General features: G+C 35.4%; 1 protein-coding gene across 2 annotated transcripts in view; it reads left to right on the top strand.

Annotated features, from left to right (window-relative positions):
- SLC26A5 (solute carrier family 26 member 5) overlaps nucleotides 1–14,439 on the top strand; it is a 61,669-nt gene extending 47,230 nt beyond the window's left edge. The window contains exons 14-19 of one of the 2 annotated variants that reach the window (XM_007504069.3): nucleotides 7–76; nucleotides 4,364–4,456; nucleotides 5,486–5,593; nucleotides 6,887–7,102; nucleotides 8,871–8,925; nucleotides 9,865–14,439. In XM_007504069.3, the coding sequence (XP_007504131.1) occupies nucleotides 7–76; nucleotides 4,364–4,456; nucleotides 5,486–5,593; nucleotides 6,887–7,102; nucleotides 8,871–8,925; nucleotides 9,865–10,049 (727 nt within the window). In that variant the 3' untranslated portion in view covers nucleotides 10,050–14,439. The remainder of the gene's footprint in view (nucleotides 1–6; nucleotides 77–4,363; nucleotides 4,457–5,485; nucleotides 5,594–6,886; nucleotides 7,103–8,870; nucleotides 8,926–9,864) is intronic. The other variant, XM_007504068.3, reaches the window with a different exon arrangement.
- The last annotated feature ends 1,152 nt before the right edge of the window (nucleotides 14,440–15,591 follow it).

Raw genomic sequence — 15,591 nt, 5'->3', positions numbered from 1 at the left:
CTCCAGTCCAACCTACACAGTTCTTGGTCAACTTCCCAACACAGATGTATATATCGATATAGATGCATATGAGGAGGTAAGAACAACTTCTAACCTTTTTGTTTTAAGATATTTTATTTTCCCAATTATACATAATAACAATTTTCCACATATGTTTTCTGAAGTTATAAGATCCAAATTTTTTTTCCTCCCTCCTCCCAGAGATGGTAAGCAATTTGATCTAGGTTATACATGTATTATCATGCAAAACATATCTCTATATTGGTCATTACTGTAAGAGAATACCTGTATAAAACCAAAACCCCCCAAAAAGAGCACAAATAAGCTAAAGTGAAAGATAGTATGCTTTGATCTGCATTCTGACTCCAGCAGTTCATTCTGTGAAGGTGGTGGGTAGCATTCTTTGTCAGAAGTCTTTCAGAACTGCTATGGATCATTTTATTTCTGACAGTAGCTAAGTCTTTCACAGTTGAACATCATACAGTATTGTTGTTCCTATGTTCAATGTTTTCCTAGTTCTGCTTATTTAATTCTGCATCAGTTCATGTTTTTTCTGCTTTTTCTGCAAGCATCCTGCTTATCATTTCTAATAATACAATAGGAAATCCATCACCATCATAATTTGTTCATCCATTACCCATCAATTTCTAATTCTTTGCCACCACAAAAATAACTGTTACAAATATTTTATACAAGTAGGTCTTTTCCCCTTTTTCATTATCTCTTTGAGATATAGTCCTAGAACTTCAGTATCAAAGAGTATGCACAGTTTTATATCCTTTTGGTCATAATTTCAAATTGCCCTCCCTAATGGTTGGATCAGTTCACAACTCCACCAAAAATACATTAGTATCCCAATTTTGCCAAATCCCCTCCAACATTTATTACTTTCTTTACTGTTATATTGGTCAATCTGATAGGTATGAGGTGATATCTCAGAGTTGTTTTAATTATAACTTTTTACCTTTAGTAGCCCTCCACTGGTATATATCACAACTCCTCTAAGTCTTCACAAATGGTCCTTTTGAGTTAATGTGGCCAAAATAAAATTTCATCACTTGGTGGCCAGCCTTATGAGTCTCTGTAAACTTAGTGAATCTAGAATTAAAGGAGACAGGCAAAGGCTCAAAGCTGTTCTTGCCTAAGACCTGCCAGAACTTTTTTTAGCACTTATTTTTGTCTTAGTAACAATTCTATGATGGGCAAAGACTAGACAAATAGTGTTAAATGACTTGCCTAGGGTCACACAGCTAGGAAGTGTCTGAGGCCAGATTTGATCCAAGTAGCTCCCAACTAAAGATCTGGTGCTCTATCCTGTGTGCCATCTAGCTGCCCCAACCCTCCAGCACTTTTCTTTGCTAAAATATAAGATAATCACTTCCACATCACAGTTAAGGCATCAGATCAGGGTTTGAGTGAAAGCTAACATTTGGGTGGTTTTTTAAATATTCTTTTTTCCCAATTATGTGGAAAAACAATTTTTAATGTTCACTTTTTAATTTTTTGAGTTTTACATTCTCATCTCAAAGATGGTAAACTATTTTATATAGGTTATACATGAATGATCATGCAAACCATAATTCCACATTAGTCATGTTATGGAAGAAGACATTAAAAAAAACAGACAATAAAGTGAAAACATAGTATGCTTCAATCTACAGTCAGATTGCATCGATTCTTTCTCTGGAGGTAGATTAAATCTAACATTTTAAGTGATTAATAATAAATAATAATATTATGTCTAAATGCTAAAATTTACAGAGCACGTTCCTCACAGAAAACTTAAAAAGCAAATAAACTAAACTACACAAATATTATTTTCCCCATGTTACAAGTAAGAAAACTGACACCAGGAGGGGGAAAGGAAGGAATGAAGGAAGGGAGGGAGGGTGAGATGCAAGTTTGATCATATAATTTAGGAAAACTTGTGTGGAAATTTGTTATTACATGTAATTGGTAAAAAATAGAATTTTAAAAACCAAGTAAGAAGACTGAGGCTCAGACAGGTTGTAACCCATACATGATTACACACATATGTACATACACAAACTATATATGTGTATATATGTATAGTATATTTAGCTCTAATTTCACCCCTTTTATTTCTTCATCTATGTCTATAGTCAACATTTGTAATATTACCTAGACAAGTACAGAAAGGCTAATAAACACCAGTAATTTGGTCAACTAGGTGATGTGTTATTTGGCCATGGTAATCAAATTTAATACATTAAATAAGAATATTATAAGAAATCTTTATCTTGCTCTTGTTTCTCCCTTAAACAGATTCTTGTTTTAAATGTATATACTTTATCAATATTAAGAGAAAATGACTTCATTTGAAAATGTTATTTTGTAGCTGTATAATAATTATTGATAATACTTTTAGGCTATGAAACTATTCTTTTCCTCTTCCATTTAATAGTTAATAATGATGGCTTCAAATTTCCTTGAATTTGAAAATCCCCTTTCTTCTGAAGATTCCAAAGTCCCTTGCAATATGCTCTCTAGAACAATGTTTCTGGCTGACATACACTAAGTTCTTGGAATTTCTTTGAAGAAAGCCTCAGAAAATATATCAGGTATTAGAGAATGGAATTGGTCTTTATAATTGTTCATCACATCCCTATAATATGGAACAGCCCCAAGAACTATTACTTATATTCCTGTCTTCTAAATTGTGTCCAAAGTTACAATGAAGCATCTGTAGAGGCTCCGTGAAACTAGTATGATAATATCAAATGATATTAAGTGTCTGCCCCACCACCATTATGCAGATTTGAATTCTGAGACATGAAAAGCAAATGAGAAGGATTCTGTGATCTTAAAGACATTTGAAAACACAGTAGAGAAATCTATATTTCTTTAGGGATATGTTACTATTCTAAGAAATATGTGAGACAAAATTATCATGTCTCCATAAATTAATGGCAGTTGACCTTGATATAGCCCATTCAATGCCCTTCTTTCCCATTCTTTTCCTTCCTATCTACTTTGAATCAAGCTTGCTTAAACTTTTTCTCCATTCATCTGAATCTCCTTTCTCTTTGCTTAAAGTCAACTTTCCCAAAATCTCACAACTTCTTCCTCTTCAGTTTTTCTTTCTTTCCACCCCATTCAATTCCTCAATTATGTTTTTGAGAGAAATAATAAAATGAAAAAGATATGGTAAAAATTAACCACGTCAACCTTTCTTAAGGTTTTTTTGTTTTTCTCAGTATTAATTTCTCTAAAATATGAATTGAATAGGAGAGATCTTAGACTTAACAAAGTATTGAGTAACATAATACCAAGACAGTTAACTGTTCTGGGTAAAGTTGTGTAATATTTAAAATATTTAAAATAGTTGTCTGCCATAAACTGTGGCATTTAAAAGAGTGGTCGCCATAAACTGTAAGAGTTAAAATGGTTGAGGGGTCATAAACTGTAGTGAATAAAATAGTGGAAGATATAAATTGTAGTAGATATAAGAGTGGGTGAGTAAATTGTGACTGCAGGAAATATGTTTTTCACCACAGTGTGTCTTGTTTTAAATCAAATATTTAAGGTGGTTGCCAGGGAAATATTCCCAATTATGAATATACCCAAGTCAACTGGGTTTTATAGAGAATTTAATAATACAATGAGGAATCAAAGAAAGAGAGAGAGAGAGAGAAAGGAAATAAATGAGAAAAGAATAGGCCGGCCCAGGCAGCCCTGGCCAACCCAGGCCTAAGCCCTAAAAGAAAAGATCAGTCAGTCAATTATCACTCACCATAAGATCTGTTCAAGTGAGGATTCTAGTGACACCAGGCCAGCTCCATCTCAGCTGACTTCACCAGCTCAATCCTCAATCTGAATGTTTCAGAATGAGTCCCTTGAGCTCCTATCTGAGCTCCTATTTAAAGGGCATTTTCTCCTATGTCACCTCCCCTAAGTCCTTATATCTACCAATCACATATTTTTCAAAGGACAGACCATTCTTAGTCCACACCTAAGAAGGTGTGAATTTTCGAGTAATTCACACCAGGAAAGCTCTGAGTAAGTTTCCCAGTTCTTTGTTCCTTGTAAATTCACAAGTTGCCTGACCTTTATAGGTACTTAGCTTAAGAATTTTTGCCTTATAAATATGGGTTTAAATACTTTCATTGTTCAGAAAAGAGTTCACAACTTTATCTTCCCCTAGGGCAGACTTAAGTAGGGGTGGAGTAGAGGTCTCACATTCCAGATCTAAGTAGAGTTCACTGCCCAAGTGGGGAATGGTCTTAATCCAATCTTATAAAGTAGGGTCTGGGAAATTTTAAGGTTTACAGTTGGGAGAGGGAAAAACTGTCATTATTAATTCTGAAATTAGTTTCTTTAAGTATAATATCTTGTTCCTCAGGTGAAGGAGCATGCTGGGATAAAAATATTCCAAATAAATGCCCCAATTTATTATGCTAATAGTGACTTGTACAATAATGCACTAAGGAGGAAGGTGAGTAAAAGAATCTTTTTAGAAGTTCTTGCTCTTGAAATAAATTTTCTCCTTTTGCTTATATTGAAACTTTACACAGTATTGCCCAACAGGCAGGATAGCAGCCACATTCTTAGAGGGGGTACATTTCAGAGATTCTCCTCATACAGAGAAATCTTACATAGATAATAAAGATTTATGTACAAAAGGAATTTGTAGCCAGTAGAAAATATTTAGAACAGCTGCTGAAGCTTTTCTCCAAAGCTTCCTCTTCAATATAATTTCAGTTCCTATGATTATAGCAGAAAGAAAATCTCTATTAATTACTAATCTCTGGGTTTTACACCTTGTACCATATGATCTCAAAGGAGTGGTGTGGCCAGGGCTCAGGTTGGGAATCAGGAGGCAGCTTAACCTCTGAGAAGTTATCAGGTGATGAAGTAAAAACTACAAAACCTGTAGGGTTTCCATGGATCAAATAAGGCTCACTTTTCCTTTGATGTTATGGTTCATTCAATTGGGTCCAATTCTTCATGACTCCATAGACAATACCATGCCTGGGATTTTCTTGGCAAAGATATTGGAATAGTTTGCCATTTCCTTCTCCAGTAGATGAAGGCAAACAGAGCTTACGTGGCTTGACCAGGGTCACAGAGGTAGTAAATGTCTGAGGTTGTATTTAAACTTGGGTCTTTCAGACTCCTCTTCTTGTGCTCTATCCACTGAGCCACCTAGTTGACTCCTTTTATCTTACCCTCCCCTCAATCCCCACTAAATCATGCCTTCACTTTCCATGGTAGTCATTTATTATACACTAATGTTACATAGTGAGGCAGTAACCAACAAGAGATACAGTAATCATCTCTTTGTAGCTCACTAAATGTATCGGATGGGCAGACTCTTTTTTTTTTTGTATTATCAATATAATCTCCATCCTCCACAGTTTAAATCCAGTTCCCTTTGAGGAACATTAGAATAGTAAATCTGGGTGGGCCTTTGGTAGCCAGAAAGCAGATTTGCATATACATTTAATGTTGCATTTCCTTAAAGACTGGAGTTAACCCAGCACTTATAATGGCAGCAAGGAGAAAAGCCCTGAAGAAGCATGCCAAGGAATTAGGGACCCAAGGCAAACCCAAATCTTCAGTTGTAAAAGTTGTGAGTAGTCAAAAAAAATTTTTTTCTACCTTCTTCATCTGAACTTTCTTTACTTTCTTAAACCTTGTAGCATAAAGCTTCCAAAAAAGGACGATGAGAAAGAATTGGTGTTTAATTTGTAATAAAAAGGTTTGATAAAGATAGTTGAACAAGGAATGAGAATAAGCTTTTTGGACCATCATGCTTTTTAGATTCCTTCCTATCCTTTAATATTTGGCTCCCAGGTAGTATTATCTTAGCATCTTATTTCTTCTAGTACCTCACAATGCTGCTTGCTCTTCTCTGACATACTTAGGTATTATAAGAAATAAATTAGGACTATGGTCCTTATTTTTCATAAATTTTATTAGTATTTACTTGGATAGGTAGAGGCAGAGAATTAGAGAGAAAAGCCTTTTAGCCAGGTGGGTGCTCTCCACATAGCTCCCTCAGTCACTTTCTGCTTGGCCGATTCCTCCAGAAAGAGACAGACCCTACTTCCTTGTCTTCAACCTTTTGTCCTCCCTCTCCCTTCTGGGTCCACTTTCAATCATGTCTGGTTTGAACTCAGTCACATAACCTGCACTAGAGGACGTAACTGGGATTGTAGGGACACAGGTAAAACTCTATGCATAATCCTGGGAGATGGTTCCCTGCACACAGTATTATTGTCTATTATAGGTATTTGTGCATCTGTCAATATATTTTAAGCCCTGTGAAGGCAGGGAGAGACCTTATCTGCCCCAATGATTAACATACAAGGGACTTAATAATTTTTTTTTTACTAAGACTATTTTTGAAGTAATATCACTAAACTATAGAAGATTTATTCCTTTTTAAAGAAAAGCATTTTAAGCATTCATCTCCTGCTCTAGATTTAATCCGTTGGAGAAATAAAAAGTCTGAGGGACTCTTCATCCTTTTGGACCTTCAGTTATCAATAGCTAGCTATTCATCTTTTATTCTCCTAAGTTATTAACTAATACAACAAATAGTGAGCAAATGTTATGTAAAAGACACCAGCTTGGGAAGGAAGAATAGATGTAAAGACAAAGAATAAAAACCAAGTCTAAATGAGTCACTTTTAATATATAAAGTTTAGGGATTGTTATTCCAGCAGAAGAAAGCTTGTAGTAAGAATTCAAGAACATACATAAGTCTTTCAGCATTATATAGTGCTGTTTTTTGCATGAAGGACATGAATAGCATATAAACATCTTCTATTACAAATCATACCTGGAATCAGAAATATAAGTTGTGTGTGTGCATATAATGGAGGTATTGTGGTAGAACTTTGTTTTGTTCTAATTCTAGGATGAGGATGCAGAAACAGGCGGGGAAGAAGAAGCAAAACAAGAAGAACAGAATGAAGAAAATGCAAAGCCGATGACAATTGATTCACTGGTCCAAAAAACATTTCCAGCAGAACTGGAAAGGTTTTTGCCTCCAGGACCAAATGTTCACACTATGATTTTGGATTTCTCACAAGTCAATTTTATTGATTCAGTTGGAGTAAAAACTGTATCAGGAGTAAGTGTCTCTCTTTCCTCCCTCTTCTCAATAAGATACAAAATTTGTTTTTAACCACCAGATAAATGACTGGCTTTTAACTTAATTTTTTATGGTATATATTTTTCCAGTTTACATGTAGATAAGATTTTAATAATCATTTGACATTTCTTTCTCTATGTTCTTTCCCTCCCTCCCTAAGTTTTCATATTTTTACTCCTGCTAAGCCACCTTCACTTTTTTTTATTAATTCCTGATATTCTTGACCTTTTGTTCTTTCAGATGAATTTTGTTATTTTTCAAGTTCTATAAAATAATTTTTAGTTTAATTGGTTTGGGATAAACCAATAAGAAAATTAATTTATGAATAATTATCATTTTTACTATATAAGGTTGGCCTACCCATGAGCAATTCATATTTTTCCAGTTATTTAGATCTGGCTTTATTTGTCTGAAAAATATCTTGTAATTATGTAATATTTTTTTTAATTGTCTAGTGTTATTTTTAATGGAATTTCTCTTTCTGTTATGGGATGCTTGAAGTATTTTGTCCTGGTCTGAAAGCCCTTGAATTTGGCCATAATATTCCTATGAGTTGTCACTTGGAGGGTATATTTCATGGAGTGATCAGTAGAATTTCAACTTCTATTTTACCCTATTGTTCAAGAATATCAAGACAGTTTTCTTGGATAATTTCTTATAATATGATGTCTAGGGTTGTTTTTTTTTTTAATCATGACTTTCAGGTAGTTCAATAATTCTTAAAATTGTCTTACTGGTTCTGTTTTCCAGGTCAGTTGTTTTTCCAGTGAGATATTTCATATTTTTTACTGTTTTTTTTTATTCATTTGATTTCATTTTATTGTTTCTTGATGTCTCATGAAGTCATTAGCTTCCATTTGCCCAATTATAATTTTTAAGACATTATTTTCTCCAATGAGCTTTTTAACCTCCTTTTCCATTTGCCCAATTCTGCTTTTTAAGATGTTATTTTTCCCCTTCCATCACTTTTCTTTCTTTTCCCCATTTTTCCTCTGCCTCTTATTTTTTTTAGCTCTTCCAGAACCTGTGAGTAATTCCCACTTTTCTTTGAAGTTTTGCCTGTAGCTAGTTTTGATCTCACTCTCCCTTTCTGAATTTGTACCTTGCTCTTTGTCTCACAACTACCAAAGTGATCTTCCAAAAATCCAGGTGTGATTATGCCACTCCTGTTAATTCTAATGACTTTCTATTACCTTTTGGGTCAAATACATTTTCCTTTGTTAGTTATTAAAATTCTTCATAACACAGCTTCAAACTCTTCAAACTTTCTATTCATTTTCCTTTACTCTGCTTACCTACAGCATAGTCCAGCCAGACTTGACTTTTTGCTGTCCCTCATACACTACATTCTATATCCTATCAGTGGCCCTTTGTAGTAGATATCTACCCAGTCAGGAATGCAATATGCACCCTCTCCTAACCTCTTAGAATCCTTGGTATCTATCCTTCAAGGTTTTTTCCTGCATAAATACTTTTCTAAGTTTCTCTCCCAGCAGCTAGTGCCCTCCACCAAAAAATTACCTTGAATTTATTTGGCACATGTTTTATACTTGTGTATAGGCACAAATACTTATATGTTTATCTGTTGTCTCCTCTAATCAATTAATCTAATCCTTTAAGTAGAGACTTATCATTTTCTTTGTATCCCAAGTACCTGATACATAGAGGATGCTTAATAAATATGATCAACTGATTAATTGACATAAACATATCAGCAAAAACTAAATTTATTTTAATACTATTACAGATCCTAAAAGAATATGGAGATGTTGGTATTTATGTATATTTAGCTGCATGCAGTGGTAAGTGAACAAAAATCTGGAGAAAAATTTTAGCGTAGTGTTTTGGTTTGTTCAATAAATTTTTGGTTTTCTTTTTTTTTTTTTTTTAATAAAAACCCTTACCTTCCATCTTGGAGTTGATACTGTGTATTGGCTCCAAGGCAGAAGAGTGGTAAGGGCTAGGCAATGGGGGTCAAGTGACTTGCCCAGGGTCACACAGCTAGGAAGTGTCTGAGGCCAAATTTGAACCTAGGACCTCCTGTCTCTAGGGCTGACTCTTAATCCACTGAGCTACCCAGCTGCCCCCAATTTTTGGTTTTCTTAATAAATGTGTTTTGGAAACTTCCTAGCTTTTCAAAGTTTTTAATAGCAAGTCATTTACCAAAACTCAACTATTTACCTGTGTGTAGATACCACCTAAGAGCTGGTTTTGAAAAAATAGGACTAATTATTCTTTGTCCTAAACTACTAACGCTTTAAAAATTATTTAAAGATGGCTATAAATAAAAAATGGTTTTGTGGGTCTATTACATTAATAATCTTAACTCTCTGGGGGCAGCTGGGTAGCTCAGTGGATTGAGAGCCAGGCCCAGAGATGGGAAGTCCTAGGTTCAAATCTAGCTGTGTAACTCTGGGCAAGTCACTTAACCCCCCTTGCCTAGCCCTTACTGCTCTTCTGCCTTCAAACCAATATACAGTATTGACTCTAAGAGAGAAGGTAAGGGTTTTTTTTTTTAATCTTAATTTTCTGTTCAATAGACTTGGAATAGTGCACCTGCTAGCACCTTTTGTGTTTCATATTATATATGTATATATAGGCATATATTTACATTTTAAAATTATATATATTTATATGCTCGCACTGTTTTATACCTGTATACATATATAAGTATATTTAGAAATAATGCTGAAATGTGAAACCTAAGGCATGAAAAATAATTCACTTTTCTTCTCTTACAGCCCAAGTTGTGAATGACCTCACTCGAAACAGGTTTTTTGAGAATCCCTGTGTAAAGGAGCTACTATTCCACAGCATTCACGATGCAGTTTTAGGTGCAAAAGTTCGAGAAGCCCTTGCCCAGCAAGAAGCCTTAGCTCCCCCTCCAGAGGAGGACTCAGAGCCGATTGCTGACCCTGAGGAATAGAAGCGGTCTTAACCACCCCTCGCTTTATAAAACCTCTTGTGAAACTAGGTAGACATTTTGAAGTATCAGACATTAAGAATTTTCACTTTTTAGGTAAATCCTATTAGTTGAGAACTGCTTGATTTGGAGGGTGAATGAAGCATCTCAAGATGTGTCACTTACTTGTATTTTTTTCTGTCCAACGATTTCCAAAAAATTAGTCTCTTCTGCAGCTTTCTGCATGGAATTTACATCTACCACTGTATATTTTTTCAATGATCCTTTCTAATAAGGACAAGCTTGCTGCCAGGTGAGTGGAATATGTTGGCAGATTTTGTAATCTAACCAGGTAGCCTTCTAATAGGCATGGCTGAAGGGCCCTGAAAAGCATACTTTTTCACTCAAGTTTTGTTTTGTTTTTAAAACAAAAGTAGGACACTTCATTATACAACAAAGCATAAGTATTAATGAAGTAGGTAGGTACGGTTTGGTACCTTTCTCAGCAACATACGTTATTAGTCAGGGCTTAATTTAATCCTGGTTTTGTCCTTAGGTTTAAACACTTCTCTCAACTAATTCTGAACGTTACACTCAGTGTCGGAGTAGAAGTTCCCTTCTGACATGTTCGTAGCTGGGCTACTTCAGACTGTTGTCATCTAAAACTCTTACTGTTGCAATTATCACTGTGATGAAACCTGCATGCTTTTGTTATCAGGTAATAGGCCTTACTGGCAAAGGAAGCACATTTTCTGGCAACAGTAAGTTTTCTTTTTCTAAGTCTCTGGTGTCTTCTTTTCTAGCCTAAAAAGAAGTGCCGGGGGAAGAGATATTTAGCCTTTGGTTCTTAGCTTTCTGACTTGTTCAGATTAGTACACAGCAAAGTGATATTGCTGATTTATGGGAAATTTTAACGGGTCTCTTTCTTCTCCCCTTATTTCAAATCAGATTTAATAGTTACATCAGTACTGTTATCGCCCCCTGCCCTAATCCAGTTTCCCTTGGTCTCCGTTTGTATTGTCCTTCCCTTAGTAAGATACACAAGATCAGATACATCTGCTTTCTGATACAGACTGCCTTCTGAAAGAGCATGTAGTTATCCAATTCAGTTTATTCTAGAAACTGTTTTCCAAAGTCCATTATCTTCTTCAGTACCACTGATTTAAACAGAACTTAATGAGGACCTTAATCAGATATTATGTGGTTTTAACCACATATGCTTTAGCACCAATAAAGTAGTACCTTGCACATCACAGATGCTAAATAAATATTTGTGGTTAACTATTTGATTCCTTATCTTACAATAGTTTAACCTTTTCAATATTTTTTATTTCTGTATTATATTACTTCTGTTCTACATTTTTAACAGAATTCCTACATGTACATAAAAACTGTTGAAGAAAGTGCTGTGTGAGAGGAGGGGAATATATTTTACTAAAATCAGTTATTTTTGTTTCTTCACATCTATTACTTCTAAAAGTCAAGGTCCCTTTTGGGTAAATTGTTTATGCAGGATCATGGAAGATATTAAAATGAACTATTTTTACAGCAAGTGGGATTTGGGGACGTTAATACACAGGGTCTTTATTTTCTTTGTTGCTTTGGTACCCCAAGACATTAAAGTTGCTACTTGTAGGGCTTTCCATATTTCATATGATTCTGCCTTCAGATATAGAAAGTCATGGACAATTTGGGGGTTAATAATACCCAATTTCTGTTCCAAGAAATTTATTGATGAGTTTTGGGCTTATCCACTGTCATTGCAATCTGTTGTTACAATTTGGAGGCTCCTTAATTGTAAGGATAAATAAAAGCAGTCCTCCAATATAGCCTGCCCAACTCCAACTCCAAGTGAGGTTACCATTGCTGATCTATACGGATGTATGGGTATGATGTCAGAGTACATATGCATGTTTGACTTTCAGCAAAGGGGTCAGGGAATCCTCAGTACCAGTCAGACCCTACCTCTACAGCCTTGCAGGTAGCTGGTGAGAGGGTTACTATCAGGATGTAGCAATTCACGTTTATATTGTGCTTTACTGTTTACAAAGTGCTTTTCTTTTAATTTGATGAAGTAGGTCAATGAGGAAACAGAATCCAAGAGGTTTGCACAATCACGGGGATGGAAAAGGTGCTTGACTTGGAAACATGATATCGATGGGCTCAATATTAGCCCTGACATTAGCTGGGTAATCATGAGCAAATCACTTAAGCTCTCTTGCACCTAACTTTCCTCAGCTGAAAAAAAATGTCTAAAACCTGCAGTACTTCCTTCACTGGGTTGTCGTGAGAATAAAATAAGAAAACATAAACAAAGCACTTTGCAAACCTTAGAGTGCCATACAAATGTCAGCTATTAAACTGATTTGCTCACCACCGTTCAGCTAGTACATGGTGGAACCCAGCTGAAAACTTTCCACACCATGCTACCTCGCAGAGAGCTCAAGGAAACAAGGAAGGAAATGGTTACTCTAGGTCCTCCCGTAGGCTTATTCCTGCTGCTTTATTCCAAGTACCACATCCTTATTTGTATAATAGCTGCCTCTTCAGAAATGAAGAATGGTGACTGCATCTCTATGTGATAACTGACATTTTTGCTATGAGAAATAGACTGTCTTTCCAGACATGTGTTTGAGAATGGGTAGGGAGCCTGAAAGGAGGCAATAAATTAAATTGGGCCCTGAGAATGTGGGGTTGGGAGGTGGGGGGGTTCTCTGTGTGTGTTGGGGGAGGGAGGGAAAGGGAGGGAGGGTTGTGTGCCTTTGTGTGGGGATTGGGGGAAGGGGTTTGTATCTACTTCTGTGTGCCCCATGTGGGGATGGGATAAAATGTCTGCCCAAGTAAGGGGTGGGAGTGTGTGTGTCTGCCCCTTTAAAGGTATTAATGTCATTTCAATTCTGAAATCATACAAGACTGCATGACATTTGACTATGTCTGCCTTAACCAATACCAGAAGGCTGTAGGCTTTCTTAATATCTGTATGCCTTCAACAATATACTTAGGAGGAATAATTGCGTTAGTGTGTCTAGATTCCCACTAATGTAAGCAAGAGCTGATGACTGATGCAAGCTATTTAAAACATACAGCAAATTAAAATACAACTAATATTTTTAAAGTACCTCAAAACAACATAAAACTCTTAAAAATATTCAGAAGCCAATAATATTCCATGTAGCCTCTGCTCAGTGACTTCTCAAAGCAGGATCCACATTGATTACCCAAATGCCTTGGTTTAATGTGCTCACAAAACCATCTGGGGATAAGAATGGCTTGCTGACTCTTCCAATGTACATTACACTTTGTATAAGAAATGTTTTTTAAAAGTGTATGAAACATAGGTTCAAATCTGGCCTCAGACACTTCCCAGCTGTGTGACCCCCATTGCCTAGCCCTTACCACTCTTCTGCCTTGGAGCCAATACACAGTAGTGACTCCAAGATGGAAGGTAAGGGTTTTATTTTTTTAAAAAAAGTGTATGAAATAATTTTTTAGATATACCCCATGTTAAAGGTATTAAAGAAAATGTACTTTAAAGGACCCTCCAGTGACTTTTTTTGAAGCAAAATTCCATTTTGCATTTTGAATTGCCATTCACTAATTTTATAGACTCTGAGATGAGGATCTTCATACACTATTTTTGTCAGTGGGATACACCTGTACTACTTTGAGACACTCCCTATGTAATTGCCTACTCTTGAGTATTTACAGGCATTTCCCACTTTCCATAGTATTCTGTTCTCAGAATCAGTCCCATAAAATAAAGCAAATATTCCCATAGGAAGTTTTTTTCAATTAGGTATAACATAACTGACCAAAGATTCAGTTTTAATTAAATCTTAGCAATGGCCCACTGTGTATCATTAAAGCAAAGAAAGAGACAAATAATACTGTTACTTGTTTCGCTGTTAACTATTGTTTGGCATAAAAACCCAAGCTCTTCAAATTATCAGTTGCCTACTTATCTGAGAAGTTGAATTTCTACTTTTTAACTGAAGATGAAAAATTGCTAAAAACCTACTTCAACTTTGCACTTTCTAATACAGGCAAAAGCCGCCTAACATTTTCAGGATGAAGTTTAAAGCTGACTTTTGCATTCACTGTTAGATTACAACAACCTATGTCTGTATATGAAAGTGAAAATTGTCAAGAATGTGTCATGATTATAATCAAATTTACTTAAATCAGAGCACTACAGTACAAAGCTTGTGTATTCTCCTTATCCCACACTTCTTCAGTCATCGGTAATTGTTTTATTTTTAGTTTAACCTGCTATTGGCTGGCTTACTTTGTTTTTATAATTCAAGAAAGGTATAGGGCAGAGGAAATGACTGGAAGTAGAAAAAAGAAGAGCAGAACTTGTCTGATCCGTTTTATATGTGAAATATCAAGAATAAAAACTATGGTTGAGCTAAAAGTTGTATTTGATACTTTTTTTAATTTTCAAAACTATAAAAGTTTTGGTTTTTTCCTTGTGAATTTAAAAGATTTGACTACTGGATATTTGTGTTGTGGATGTTTTCCCCCCATAGTTCATAGGCTCATAGATTTGGTACTGAAAGGAGCCTCAAAGTTCAACTCCTTGAATGCCCCCCACTCCAATTTTACAAAAGAAATTGAGGACCAAAAAGGTTTTGAAACTTGACCAAGATCAAACATTTAGATCTGAAATTCAAACTCGGGTCTCTTTGATGTATTATCTATGTCTTTTTCTTGCTGTATATGCTAGCTACAAAAATTACTTTCAAAATACCTAATGTTAAGGAATTTTAAAAGTCTTAATTAAAGTACCAGGAAGCTAAATGAATTTTAATTGCTAAATCACAGTTTTACAAAATGTTAAGAGCTATAAAGGAAACTTAAATGCCATGAAGTTTAACCAGACCTGAATAATCTTTTCTATATCTTCAGTAAGTGAGCATCCTCTTGCCTTTCTTTGAAGGTATCCTCTCTTCTCTAGTCCACTTTAGGCTAGCTCTAATTGGCAGGACATTTTTCCTTCCATGGAACTGAAATCTATTTCTAAAGCCTCCATCCAGGTACTAGAACAGCAGGATGGCTTGGAGAGGGGGGAAAGATACCTAATTAACCACAGAAGGATGGGCCCTAGGGAAAACCCCAACTTTAAGCAACAGCCAATTTCTCTGGCCAGGGACTGGCACCAAGATTCCTTCAACTCACCTCACTTGCAAACTTATATATATCCAACAATGGATTACTCAAAGTCAAATATTATTGATAGGGATCTCATCCCAAGTCACTTCAGTAATCCCATAGCCTATCAATACCACTTGTAATTCTTACTTCATTGAATAGTGCCAAATGCCAAAGCAAAGTATCTGATAGCAAGTACTCCATGTTTTTAAAAAATGTATAAATGTGCTGAATATGGGAAAAATATCTTGACATGCTGCCAAATCCACCATGGTAGTTCCCATATGTATATCTTGATGACACTAAGCCCCTAAGTAGTTGTGATATCAAAAATTAGAAAACAACCTTTTAACAATCTTTCTTTGAACTTTTTCCACTTTTATTTTACTACACAAAGAGTAAAGTCTAATAAAAG

The sequence above is a fragment of the Monodelphis domestica genome, chromosome 5 (genome assembly GCF_027887165.1).
Source record: "Monodelphis domestica isolate mMonDom1 chromosome 5, mMonDom1.pri, whole genome shotgun sequence".
In the NCBI taxonomy this organism is placed as follows: Eukaryota; Metazoa; Chordata; class Mammalia; order Didelphimorphia; family Didelphidae; genus Monodelphis; species Monodelphis domestica.
The sequence above is the reverse complement of the archived record's forward strand: the minus strand, read 5'-3'. Positions and strand labels throughout refer to the sequence as shown.